The 14,449-nt window shown below is 43.5% G+C and overlaps 1 protein-coding gene across 1 annotated transcript; it reads left to right on the top strand.

Annotated features, from left to right (window-relative positions):
* Positions 1-615: 615 nt before the first annotated feature.
* On the top strand, positions 616-14,086 carry SNTN (sentan, cilia apical structure protein). Its single transcript, XM_006779150.2, has 4 exons — positions 616-725; positions 2,604-2,638; positions 9,669-9,808; positions 13,915-14,086. Exons 1-4 carry the CDS (start codon positions 616-618, stop codon positions 14,071-14,073), a joined length of 444 nt encoding a protein of 147 aa, XP_006779213.1. The 3' UTR covers positions 14,074-14,086.
* The last annotated feature ends 363 nt before the right edge of the window (positions 14,087-14,449 follow it).

Consider the following 14,449-nt stretch of genomic DNA (forward strand, 5'->3'; position numbering starts at 1 on the left):
ACTCTCCTTCCTGCCCTTGGGCTCAGCACAGGCTACTCTGTCTGCCTCCAGTGTGGATCCCTTGTGCTTTCACCAGGGATGTATCTCTGACCTCCAGATCCGACACCAATCTCAGGGCACCCCTCCCTTGCCTGGTACTTTTCACAGGTGTCCCTGTTTGCGAGATTATTTGATTAATATCAGTCTTTCCCAAGGTCTGTATCTGATTTTGCTTCACTCTTGTGCCCCCAGTACTTTACAAGATGCCTGGCCCACAGTAGACACTCAAATATGTGTTGAATGCATAAGTCAGGGGTTCTCAAACTGTGGGTCGCGACCCCTTTGGCGGTCGAATGACCCTTTCACTGGGGTCGCCTAAGACCATCCTGCATATCAGATATTTACATTACGATTCAGAACAGTAGCAACATTACAGTTATGAAGTAGCAACGAAAATAATTTTATGGTTGGGTCCCAGCATGAGGAACTGTATTTAAAGGGCCAGAAGGTTGAGAACTACTGGCATAAGCAGTTTAATAAGCAGTCTGTATAGTTGTTATGGAGGAAATGACAATAGTAACAGTGGGCAAGTGACTGTTGCTTAGGAAGGGCCAACACACAACGGGAGGCCCGAGTATGTGCGGCTGTATGCACAGTACCCAGGACCAAGCTCTGCACTTGGAAGGGGAGCCCGATTCTTCTGCAGCCCCAGCATCCACTTTAGCGCCTAAGAAAATGCCCAAAAGGTCAGTGGCACTTGGCTCTCCTTTACTGAGTTTCATTTAAGCCTGCAGGTGTATTTCCTAAAAGTCCTCGTGAACAACTTCATAGCCAAGATATTGCAGGTTTGTGCCTGTTACTCACCCCAATCCAGCCTTATACTGAATTGGAAAAATAAAGAGAAAAATTTTAAACTGAATTGGAAAGATAAACAGAACAAATATGCAAACTGAAAAGGTGATACTATTAACTCAAATGTCTTTGATTGCTCTTTTTTTATTGCTTAAAGTATTACAAAGGGTATTACATATTTTGATTGCTCTTGAGAAACATTTGTAAATCAAAATTGGTAGTGCTGTTAACTATATGACATATTCTTTTATATTATCCATGACAGAGGAAATTGTCTCATATCAAATATGTAAAATTATGACTAATAAATAACAGGTATTTCCTACTTTAATTCAAAAACTGTTTTTTTAATACTTAGCCCCGTGTGGGAGATACAGGATAACCAGACTAGCTTTGCTTTCAAGAGCCTCAGAAACTAGTGGAGGAGACCCTGGTAACAGAAAATAAACCAAGGTCCAGGATATCAGAGAGTTTTGCAAGTAAGAAAAATGAGGTTCCCCAGGGTGATAATCTATTGACAAGTTAATGCCAAAACCAGATCTGGAACTTTCCTTAAACATTCGCTTTAAGGATACGATATGACAAAGGATATATGTTAAAGATATGACCAAGTTCTATTGCGCTTATTGGCTTTCTCAAAACCACTCCATCCATTGGAGGCTGAAATATCAAGCAAACATTGATAAGGTCTTAAGGGAGCGAGATCCATCTTCCTGCCTCACATCTGGCCTTGTTCTAATCCCCTCATGTGTCAGGTGAAATAACTTCCCCAATGGGAATCCGATCATGGCATGCCCTTCCTTCTTAGTGCCCTTAGGATACCAACCTGAGTCCTTGATAAGCTCAGCATGCTCTGGCCCTGGCCCTGGACTCACCTTCCACCACTATTTCCTCCTTCTCCAGGTTCCAGACACTGTGCTTCCTTCGGCTTTTCAATCAGGCCATGCTTTCTCCCACGTCAGGGACTCAGCACACACTGTTTCCCCTGCTTGGAACACCCGTCTTCTTTCTTCACCTACTGATTCACTGGACTCAGAGGAAATGCCATTACTCTGACCTGTAGACTGGGTTAGTCCTTCCCTGCCCTCCGTGTATGCTCTGTAGTTACTATTTATTGAGCTGCCCGTTTAACATCTATCTTCTGCGCTAGACTCTAAGCCTCAGGAGTGCAGGAACCTGTCTCAGCCATTCGCTGGTGCATCCCCACTTCCCAGCACAATACCTATATTTTAGCGAGGGAGGCTAAGCTGTCAGAACAAATAAACTTTAAATCCTCAACGTTTTACAGAAGAAGTTATTTTTTCTTTTTTATGTGACAGTCCAGAGTGGGGCTTTCTGGTCAATGGCAGTTTCACTCCCTACAACCATACAGAGACACAGCCTGTGTGGCAAGTGTCTTTAACATGTGGATCCAAAGTACCCCTCATCATTTCTATGTTAATCCTTTGGGAATGGGAAAGAGCGTGGAAGAGCTTAAATGGAAGGTGATCACTTCTCTTCTACTCCTTTTCCAATGCGGGAAATTTAGTCACATGGTCACAAAAATACACAAAAGACTAGGATATGTGGGCCAGCCATTGTCAAGCACTTCTTTACCTAAATGCATCAAGGGAAGAAAGAATTTTAAAAGACAGATGACTGCTCCACCAGAATGCTCAGTGAATATTTATGAAACATAGTTTATATTTAAGCCATTGTATTGCTCTACTGTAGATGTTTATTTCAATACCCAAACTCTCAGAATCATTATGTTTCTTTCATTTTTTTGGCAGCATTTCAATATCCAAACAACTGGCTTCAATAAAAGGTAAGGTGTGGGGTGACTGAGATGGTTGTGTTTTTTCTCTACTGTGACAGTCTACCAAGAGTTAAAAATAACAGGACATCAGAGAATGTCCAAAATGTAAGGGACCTTGTGGATAAATCATCAAACCATGATGTTCTTTTTAAAGGTTTGGAACTGAGATCCTGGCGTGGGAATTAGCTTATCCAAACTTAGCCCACTGAAAGCCAAGCCACAATGGATCCCAACTCCTAGTCAGTGTGATTCCCACCTGGGGTCCCCTTGTCTCTCCACTGTTGGCATCTTCAATAAATCGGGAGCAATACCATCAACATCTAATTCATGAATGTTCGGTGGAACTCAGGATGCAGTCAACCCACACCTGCCTCCGCTTGAGTGAAAACAGTGTGGCCAACTCCCAAAGTGTAAATATTTGCCCTCAGAATTCCATTTCTATAGGTAAAATGTCTTTAGATCTAACAATATTGCCATAGAAATAACAATGTAATTTTTTAAAAAACTAATATACTTGGATCATTATCTTATTCCAAAATGTGTGACTTAAAACATTCACAGAGGAAGAGGCACAGCTGGATTGTACTGCATTGCAGTTGTTTGTCCTCCGAAATGACCAGCCAATGTCACCAAAGGAGACTTTTTCAATTTAGATAAATCATCTTGATGAAAATATTTTTACACTATCCTAACACCAGACTTATGATTTCTGTTTTATAATTTACATAATTTCCAGTATTTTTGATAATTTCTGACATCATGTCTATGATATATATCCATGACATTCCTAATACGTCCTCCCTTTGGGAGGTTGAGGAGGGGATTAAAACTCTGTCACCCTCTCTGCCTCACACACACGTGCACACACACACATGTGCACACACATGTGCACACACATGCACACACTCACCATTCCTAGCACCAGACTTTACATTTGAGCCACATTTATTCCCTTAAGAAAACACAAGATCACCTTGAGTTCTTTTCCCAGATGTGTTTTATTCTGTAAGTAATGTTAAATGTTATTCATTGATACAAGGATGGGTAGATCATGAAATAGAAGTCAGTATGAACCCACATTTTTTTCTAGCTACTTGGGCTTCTGCCCTTGATCTCTTGGAGGGTGGAAGTGGAGGATGAGGCCATATTTGTCTGGAGAATTCAAAGTCATTTTATAGTGGGAAATGTTGAGGAGCACTATAATATTGAAGAAACAATTAATCTAGCAAGAAAATGGGAGATATCTAGTGTTTGGTTTTGTTATATATATGCTACCCATGTTAACCTGTACTCTTCTCCTGGAGATCTTCATTTCCAAAAATAACACATATTAGGAAAAGTTCTAAAATGAGATGATTCTGACAGCTTGCTGTACTGAGAGTTACACTAAAGTGTCAGGAAGTTACTAGATCAAATATTTAATATTTAGTTTCATGGTCCAGGGCATGAGAAATAGATAGAGAATTCAAGTCAGCTCAGACAGTGTTTTAGTGTGAGATTGTGACAAGTTTATGTTTAGGGAAGTAAGAAGCACAGAGTAGGGGCATGTCAGAGTTGGAAGAGTCCTACAGAATACACTGCCTGAATCCCAACATCCAGAGGCAATGTGCGTCATGGTGAGGGGCCAGACTGGCTGGGTGACCTTGAGCAAGCTACTTAGCCTCTCTGTGCCTCAGTGTTCTCTACAGTGTGGAGATGATACTGAAGCCCACCTCGGAGGCTGAAATAGGAACTGAATGTGTTGACTCACGCGTCCCTGGAGGAGGGCTGGCAGAGAGCATGCGCTCCACATCCATTCACTACCACCGTCCACCAGAGCCCACGCTCCGGGAAACCAAGGATTCCTCTCTCCACATTGCTCACTGCTCTGTCTCCACAGCTAGGATGGGGCCTGGTGATGAGCACTTCCCAATAAATTCTTGTTGGGAGAATAGAGCATTTAAGGAACTACACACAGTTCATATTATGAAAGCATCAATAATGAGGTAGGAAAGAGCAGGAGAGGTGGACATGAAGCGGCCTGTTTTAATGCTCTCTCCACACTCCCATTCCAGAGGCAAGAGAGCCAGTAAACATTGCCAAAAGAGAAGCATCAATCCTGTGCCTTTTTAATAACTTAGCCCTTGACAATGTGCTTTCGCTTATCTGCTTACAATCCTGACGCAGGCAGGGCGGGGATTGGAGACGAAGTGCTGGGTTTGTAAGTGAAGAGCCAAGCGTAAAAGCAGGAAGCCAAGGCCTCACAAAGGAGCAGAGTGTGGAAGGATAGCTAGCGCCCCTCCTTAGCTTTTCTTTTGAATATTACCCAGCTCGGTGTTTACCACGAGCATGTGCTATTTTATAGTCAGGGGGGATGCATGTTCTGTTTTAAAGAATGGGGGAGAGGGAGAGGACGCTGGCTATTCCCATGGAGTCCCCATCTAGACCTGAACTTCAACAGAGGGTTGGACATGCCGACTCCACAGCCTCCGTGGGGATGCCTCACAGGACAGGCCAACGTGGCAGAGCTCTCTGTGGGCTTGGAAGTCAGACAGACTTTCAGATCATTTCTCTGTCACTGCCGAGCAACGTGGTCTTAAAATTCTGAACTCTGCATGTGTCAGTCCCCAGTACATAACACTGAGACAAAAGTAGCGCCTCCCTCCCTGGGTCTTACTCAGATTGAATAAGATTCTGTGTGAAAGGCCCATGGCACACAGGAAGCGAGGACATGTCTGTCACTACTCGCAAGCTCGCTCACAGCTTGGAAATTCACCCCTCCCTCGCTAGAAGGGCAGGGCCTGGAGGACAGGGGGCTAGTGTCTCCTGAGAAGTCTCAGACCAGGAAAGCAGCTTCTGTGAAGCCCTCCCTAATGACTCTTGGTCGTTAATGAAGAAATCAACTGGTCAAAGTTGCAGAAGAAATATTTACCACCTAAGGCATGAAGGTGGTTCCTTTAAGCAATTTGCTTTGTAAAGACAGTACCATTTACACACAGCCCCACTTTAGCCACTTAAATCCATACAGCACCCAACCAACTCAAACACACTCACCCCAGGAAAGGTAGACACGAGCTAAATACATATATATGCCCATCTCCCTGTATTTTTTTAAATATCTTTTTATTGGTTTCAGAGGGAGGAAGCGAGAGAGACAGAGAGAGATAGAAAATTAATGATGAGAGAAACATCATCAATCAGCTGCCTTCTGCACGCCCCCTACTGGGATCCAGCCCTGGCATTGTGCCCTGACCAGGAATCGAACCAGCGACCTCTAGGTTCACGGTTTGACACTCAACAGCTGAGCCACACCGGCCGGGTGTCCCTGTATTTTGATGAGCAGGAAAATACGGGTAAATGAGAAGAATCCCAATTTCAAATGCAAGTTTCCAGGTGTGGCAAAGTTGAAGAGATGTGGAAGAAAGAGCTAAAAACAGAATTCAAAAGCGAGGGGGTTTCTAAAGCTGGATTCTAGGCCAGCTGGAAGGGCAGCTGCCGGACAAGCAGGTAGCAGCAGGAAATATAAGGCACAAGCCATAAGCCACGGTGAGACTGAGGATCAGAAACCAGGGAGGAAATCAAGGAGTAAGAAGTTAAGGGCCCAGCTTTTGCAGACATTCATTTGTGAAGCACCTACTATGTGCTAGGCATTGTTCTAAATGCTGATGATTCCACAGAACACAACACAGGCAAAAAAATCCCTGTCTTTGTGACTCTTATGTTTTCAATATGGAGTCAAATTCAAGCTCTGCCACTTCCTAGCAGTGTGTCCTCAGAAGGATCGTCTTTCTTCATGGATTAAAAGGTATAATGCTGGAGAGACACACTGTGCTCATGGACTGGAAGAGTCAATGCAGTAAAGACATCAATTCTCCCCAAACTGCTTCCTAGGCTTAATGCAATTTAAGGCTTTTCAGAAATAATCAAGCTTATCCTAAAGTTTTATGTAGAAAGAGAAAGGCTCTAGAATAGCCAAAGTAATTTTGAAAAAGAACAAAGTGTCAGGAATCACTCTTTACAATATTAAGACTTACAGGAATCAGAACACTGTGACAAAGGGGAGACACAGAGATCAGTGGAACAGAAGCGGAGACGCAGACTTTGACCAACACAAATATGCTCTACTGGTTTGTGACAAAGAGGCAAAAGCAATTATGATGGAAGGATAGAGTTTTCAACCGCTAGCGCTGGAGCAATTGGTCCTCACAGGTAACACAATGAACCTCACCCTCACCTCACACCTTAAACAGCAATGAACTCCAATGGCTCATGGATTAAAATGTAGAACATGAAGTTATAAAACTTTTAATTATGCACAGGACAAATCTTCCATAAGAGGCTAAACTGAGGGTTAGACTTTATCCAAGTTTAAAACATTTCTTCCACAGAAAACCCCTTGAGAAGAAAAGGGCAGTTTAAAACTGGGAGACTCTATTTGCAAATCACATATCCTACCAAGGACGTGAATCTTTACCTGATACAGAATTCTCAAACCTCAAAAATTATTTTAAAGTCGATGATAACATGAACACACCTGAACAGATATTTCACCAAGGAAGGCTCACTTTCATGCAAATAAGCACATGAAAAGCTGTTCAGCATCATTAGCCACTAGGAAATACAAATTAAAACCACAGTGAGATGTCATCACACACCTATCAGAGTGACTAAAATAAATAGTGACAATGCAAAGGCTTGTGAGCTGGAGAAAACTGGCTCTCCTACATGTGGCTGATGGGGCTGTAAGATGGTACATCCGCTGTAGAAAACAGAATATACTTCTTTAAAAAATAGGTTTATCATATAACCCAGCAGTTAGACTCTTAGGCATTTATTCCAAAGCAAAGAAAAATCATGTTTTGTACAGTAATTTGGACAAAGTGTTCATACAAGCTTTATTTCTAATAGCCAAAACCACCCAAATGACCCTAAAAGTTGAATGGTTAAACTATGGTACATACATATCATGAACTATCACATTAAATGGTGCAATAATTCCTATGATTGTGATGATAATTAAATCTACAAGTTATTAAAGTACATAAATAGATGCACAATAAATGGCAACTCCAACCTTCTGTCCAAACCAGATTGCTGCATACACACACACACACACACACACACACACACACACACACGTCCTCGACTTGCTTTAGTTTGGAGTAAATAAGTGAGGTACTCCCGAGTGAGAGGCAAAGAGAAGGGCCATCCATTTGCAAGACCAGGCAGCCCAAATGGTTCCAGCTTCGGGCTAAATGGTGGGGGAAACAGCCTGGGTGAGTGGAGAGGACACACATTTCCTCATACGACAGGGAGAGATATCAGCTCATTGATTAGAACGCTTGGCAGATGTGCATGGACACAAAGATTGTAACAGCACCATTTAGTACTGTTCAGAGATACAGTAAAAACTGAGAAGGCCCACATACTCCTTCCTTATCCATTCCTCTTAGCTCTCATTCTTCCCTTTCACATTTCATTGAAAAACAAGTAGATGCTTAAAACCTTTCAATGCCTTTTCTCTTCTCTTTAAAGGAAATCTTGTTTTTTTTCCCATGGCCCATGAGCAGGTCTGGCCCTGCCTACATTTCCCACTCAAACGCCTGCCAGCTCCTAGCCTCCAGCCACACTGTTTCATCTCAGCTGCTCCAGCAGATCTGAGGCCTCTGATCTGTCATATACTAAGAGCATGACTCCTGAGCCTTTGCATATGTTGTTCCCTGAGCCTGGAATGCCCTGCACAGCCATAACCCAGCCTGACCCCACACTCTTACAAGGCAGGCTCCTTCTCATCCTATGGGTCTTAGTTTAAATATTAATATACTAATAGCGGCCTCCAACACCACCTATCTAAGTCACTTTCCTCCCAGACCCACTCTGTCATTTTTATTTTTTCTCTGTACCTTCTTTGCCTCATATATTGCAAGTTGCAAATATGCATATTGTATATATGTAAAAATAAATAAATAATTAGCAAATATATGTAAAACAAATATGCATGTATACACACATATCCACTTGATTATGATTTATTTCTCCACTGGATTGTAAGATATATAGGGCAGGGGCCACCGCTGGTTGTGTCACTTCTGCCTGCTAAGCCCCTTAGGAGAGTACCAGGAACAGAGGGACTGCTCGGTACAAGAGTCACATTATTCTGGTCAGCATTCTTTGAATTGACGATTATTGCACATAACATGAGCTGAAAGCTGTGGCATTTTTTATTATTATTTATTCAACAGCATGTATTAACAACTACTACATAGCTGGCATCTGTGCTGGTCCTGGGAATATAATGATAAAGAAATGTACGATCCCTGGCCTCATGGACCTTGCATTCTAGTTGGGGAGAAAGCCAGTTAAACATGTAATACCTATAATGTAAGCTCTAGAATGGGGGCTGTTTTAGGGACTAAGAGAGCAGGAAGCTTAAGAATGTCCTACACTATTCCTTGTGCTTGGTGTTCACTGCGTGCTACCAGCTGGAAAGAAATGAGTCAGCACTGACCTTGCAAGGAACTTAAACCAGAGAAACCAGCTGGGAGGTCACTGTGCTTGAAGCAGCGAGTCACAGAAATCTCTATCTGTCCTGACATCAAAAAGTTTGTTCTGAAGCCATCCTCCTTGATCACACTGGCAGGAGGTGACGCTGTGTCTGACATAATCTTAACTCCACAAGAGCAGGATTGTGTCTTACTCAGCGAGGTATCCTCAACGCCAGGGACTGAGCCTAGCACATAGTAGGTGCTCCGTAAACATTTCACAGTTCAGAAAACGCAAGCCTAGAGAGGTAAGGTTTTTTCCAAGGTCAAATAGCAAGAAGATGGTAAACCTCATCCTAATTCTACCAATTCCATTGCTCCTGAAAGAACTCTTGTTCTCCAATGTTTAAAGGTCCAGGTCCGATTCCCAGTAGAAGACAAATAGCCCAAGAAGAGAATCAGGCTGACATACACTCTCTAGCCTCATCCCCCACAGTTCCCATGGAGGACATGATTCCATGTCTGGGAGAGAGTATTTCTAACCTGGGCCATGTCACTGTGCATTTCTCCTCCCACAGCTCTGGGGAAGGGCTCCGATCTGGAAAAAGCCATCGCCACTGCTGCTCTGATTTTCAGAAATTCTTCCGACAATGACTGTAAACTTGAAAAAGCTACTGCCAAAAATCTGCTACAAACCCAATTTAGGAATTTCACAGAGGTAAGAGCATTCATAGGCTTGGAAAACAGGAGCAACACCACAATGGCTGGTCCAAAGAGCCTACAACTCCAGCTCAGGGACCCTATCATGTTGCTTCATTCACCAAACATGTATTGAACACCTACTAGTACTATATGTCAGGAAGTGAGCACTGGGATTAATGCAGTGAAAAGCTTACAATCCACAGAGTAGAGAAATATGCTGAAAAGTAACTAGAAATATTCAAAAGATGGTGAAATAGTGGAGCATGCAGTAAAAGAGTAAAAGGGAGGGGCCATCTTGGGGTGTGGTCAAAAAAGGGTTCCTGGGGAAGTAAGGCATCACTGAGAACTAAAGAATGAGCAAGAGTTAGCAAGTCCAGGGCGCTGGGGTGAGGATGGCAGCATTCCAAGCAGAGGGAACGGCAGATGCAATGGCCGTGAAGCCTGCCAGAGCCCTGTGAGGGCCAGTAAGTAGCTGGTGAGAAAGGGGAAGTAGGGAGCAGTGTGCAATGAGGCTGGGGAGGTGGGGAGAAGCCAAATCTCACAGAGGCATGGCCTGAGGGCAGAAGGAAGCTGGGCATAGTTTCTAAATCTAAGAAGAAATGTCACCAGCTGCAGATCAGATTAGGGCAGGGGTGGGGGTGGGACAAAAAAGAATGGAACATGTGGGGAGCACTCCACAGGGAAGATGATGTGATGGTTTGGACTAGGGTGGTGAATATTCGAGACATTTGGAAGGTGGAATGAACAGGATTTGCTTATTGATTGGCTGTGAGGGTTAAGGGACAGGAGGAGCAAATTATGATTCCCCAGTTCTGACTCTGTGAGGGAAAATGGATGGTGGTCCCATTCCCAGAAAAGAGAAAGACGGAAGACTTAGCAGATGTGACGTGGGGTGAGGGTGGGGAGGAGGCGATGAATTCCATTAGAAGGTGCCAGTTGTAAGATTCCGTTAGAAGGTGCCAGTTGTAAGATGTCCAAGAAACAGAGGCAACACTCGGCAACAGGATATATGAGTTGGGAGGTCAGAATAGAGATCTGCGTTCAAAATATGAAAGTGAGAACTGGCAGAGTATAAAGGGTCACATAGAGGCATGTTTCTCAAAGTCAGTCTGTTGAATACCATCTTCGGTATTTTCCCCACAATTGCCTACAGCCTGTATCATAATTTACTTAGAACTTTTTTCAAGTTAAGCACTCTACTTAAATAAGTTCATTTTATAAAGACACTTTATCACTATTGTAAGTGTAAATTCAGTGGGTAAAGGAAAAGGTAGTAAAAAATAAGTAGTTTATTAATTCTTATTTAATATTTATTCTTGCATCAACTAAAATTGCATTACCAGCAGTGAGCATTCATACTTTGAGAACTATTAGCCTGGGGAAAATTAGTAAGAATCATAAGTGGTTTAAAAGATCAGTGTAAGAGATTTAAAAGATAAGAATTATAATCCCCTTAAAATATAAACACATGTGGGTCGGACACACTAGAGCTAATATAATGTATCATTTGCTGGGGGAGCTGGGTCAAAGATACAACTTCCTGTGAATCTATGACTTGTTCCACGGCGCTTTGTGAAATTGGTTTTTTAAAAGTAGATTCCACACATAAGTGATTTTTTTTAAAAGGCCAATTTGGTAGAAACAGAGACTAGAATAGTAGTTGCCAGGGTTTGTGGGGAAGGAGTGGGGTGATAAGGTCAAAGGGTATAACCCTTTAGTTATAAGAAGAATAAGTTCTGAGGATGTGATGTACAGCATGATGACTGTAGCTGATAATACAGGACTGTGCATTTGAAAGCTGCTGAGAGCAGATCTTAAGCAATCTCCCCCAACACAAATGATTTAACCATGTGAGGCGATAGTATGTTAATCGTCTTGATCTGGGTCCTCATGCCCATGAACTATGTGGATGTCAAGTGATCACATTGTACACTTCAAATATAGACGATTATATTTGTCAATTATTCTTCAGTGAAGTTATGAAAGAGTGCATATGAGTGTGTGTATGTGCATGTGTGAGAAACAGAGACAGAGAAAGGCTTTAAGGTGATGCACAGAAAAATGACTGGAAGGAAATGTTAATAGCTAGCTATTTGGGGTGGTGGGGTAAAGATTTACTTTTACACTAGAGGCCTGATGCACAAAATGCACACAAGAGTAGGCCTTCCTTCCCCCAGGTGCTGGCACCGGCTTCCCTCCGGCACCCAGGACCAGGGCTTCCCTTTGGAAGGTCCTCTGGACATCGGTCTAATTAGCATATTACCCTTTTATTATTATAGATTCTCTTTTTGAAAAATATCTTTTCAAATGTCCAATATTAAACAGTTACTATATTTGAAATAATTTTTTTAAGAAAAGCTATTTTTTCAGCTAGAAATATCAGGCAGAATTTGACAAAACGTTCTGGGGAGTCTTCAAAGAGAAGGTGGGTGAGAAAATCCTGTAACAGTTGCCTGACTCAGAGGCCAAAAGAAGTGACAAATCCCAGAGCGAAAGAGACCCCTACCTGGCTGCCTGTCTGTCCTCAGGGAGCTTCTGAGGGGATGACAATGGGGACCTCAGGGATGGATCGTCCTCTGAGGACACCAGAGGCAAAACCAAAACCAGCACCTCCAGGAAGGTCACCTTAGCCTTGTAGCCCTCGGTGTGGGCTGACCCCAAGGAAGGCCGCCAGTTTCTGGATCCTCAGCAGCAAACTCTCAGGCCTCCCACAGTCCTGCCCTCTGCTCAGGAGGCAGCGCCGGAAAGCAGGGGTGCTGGGGGACAGCGGGCCCCGAGGCAGCCCCAGTACCAATGGTGCCAGCTGAACTTAATGGGGCAAGCGCCTGGGCAGCGTCAGAATGCTGCCTTGGACAAACCGCCCCTCCGGGAGACTCCCTAAGACGGTGCCCACACCTGAGCCAGGGCAGAGGGCCCTCCTGCTGCTGCTCCTACGCCCCCGAGAGGAGTTCTCTGCTGAACTGGATGGACCCTGCGGCTGAGCCTGGGTCCCCAGGGGAGCATCTGCTTTCCCATAAGCCTCCTGGGGGATCTTATTCTATAGCCAGTCAGGTATGAGGAAACTGGACATACAGGCTCTGAGAAGAACTTACCAAGCAAACAGGGCGGGTCAGGCCCAAGTGGCTGGACCTCGGTCAGCTTCACCTTCTGACACACCGTGCAGGAGACCTGCTCTCCCTCTGCCCTTTAGGCAAGTGCTGTCCCCTAGCGAAGTGCTCCCTGCTCCCATCTCTATCCGGAATCTAACCCTCTCAACACAGCACTGGGCTCTCTCGGAGGGGCTGGGAGAGCACCCTTGGTCCTCGCTGGCAGGTGTGACCTCTTGAGAATGAGCCCAGAGAAACAGTAACAGTCTAAGCCTGCAGGGAACATGGTCATTCCTACCTGCCTTAGCCCCTGCTGTGGTGGCTCCTTAACAGCTGGCACGTGTGTGAGCATTTGGGGTTGAGCTAAATGCAAACACAGCTCAGTACGCCAGTGAATCAAATGACCTTAAGGTTTTTAATGCCACTTGGAAGCTGTTTCACAAGCTGTGGTTGGAAACTGAAAGGCCTCTCCATTTCTGTACTATTCACGTTTCCTTAAATCCGTTTATGAGGGCTGTGAACTTGGATTTGATTTGTGATCAAACTAAATGCTGAACAATCATCCAAAGCACATATTTTCTTTTAGCATATTTTATTCCCTATTTCTGGATAATCTAACTGTTCTGTGGAACCCATGTTGTATAGCTCCCATAACAAAGAGCTTACGTTTTGGAAATCGGAAAACACAGCACTGATAGAGGCGAGATGGCTTAGCAGTTACAAGAGGGGCAGGTAGCCAAGGCTTTGAATCTGACTCCAAACCAGGAGCTGCCTGGCTTGGGGCAAGTTACTTAAATCTCGCCAAGTCTCTGACACTGCACCTATGAAGTGGGGCTAATGGTTGCATATATTCAATAGAGTCTCTGTGAGGAATCAGTGAGACAGCCATGCAAAGATATACCACAGTGCTGGACTAGTAGCACTGGTAACAACTTGGCATGTTATTATAGTTAATAAAAACTTTATTATTGCTTTTTCTCTGTAAAGCGCAGGCAGCACAATGAATTAGTTTTGTGCTTCTCCTTTATTCTTACAGGGACAAGAAACCAAACCAAAATACAAAGACCTCCTTTCCGAACTTGACGAGCATGCAGAAAAGAAGCTTGATTTTGAGGACTTCATGATCTTACTGTTAAGCATCACTGTAATGTCAGACTTGCTACAAACAATATGGAATGTAAAAATGACTAAATAAACAGCTTTCGCTATGTAGTGAGACAAAGTAATGACAAAAGATAGAGTTAACTGATTAAAGAGTGTTTTCCATTTATTTTTAATTAGTTCATATCCTGGCATGCATCTGGGATAGTCTAGTGGTTGGCAAACTCATTAGTCAACAGAGCCAAATATCAACAGTACAACAATTGAAATTTCTTTTGCGAGCCAAATTTTATAAACTTAAACTATATAGGTAGGTACATTGTTATTACCTTAATTGGGGTACTCCTAAGGCTTAGGAAGAGCCACACTCAAGGGGCCAAAGAGCCGCATGTGGCTCGCGACGCGCAGTTTGCCGACCACTAGACTAAGCCATTCGTTGTCTTGACAAACATTAATTCTAAGAGATGAGC

The sequence above is a fragment of the Myotis davidii genome, unplaced genomic scaffold (assembly GCF_000327345.1).
Source record: "Myotis davidii unplaced genomic scaffold, ASM32734v1 scaffold189, whole genome shotgun sequence".
Classification (NCBI taxonomy): Eukaryota; Metazoa; Chordata; class Mammalia; order Chiroptera; family Vespertilionidae; genus Myotis; species Myotis davidii.

Coding starts and splice junctions, on each gene's coding strand:
- SNTN (XM_006779150.2), top strand. CDS start 616: ATGTGCGGCTGTATGCACAGTACCCAGGACCAAGCTCTGCACTTGGAA. Junction 726..2,603: donor CCTAAGAAAATGCCCAAAAG/GTCAGTGGCACT, acceptor TTTTTTTGGCAG/CATTTCAATATCCAAACAAC. Junction 9,809..13,914: donor AATTTAGGAATTTCACAGAG/GTAAGAGCATTC, acceptor TTATTCTTACAG/GGACAAGAAACCAAACCAAA.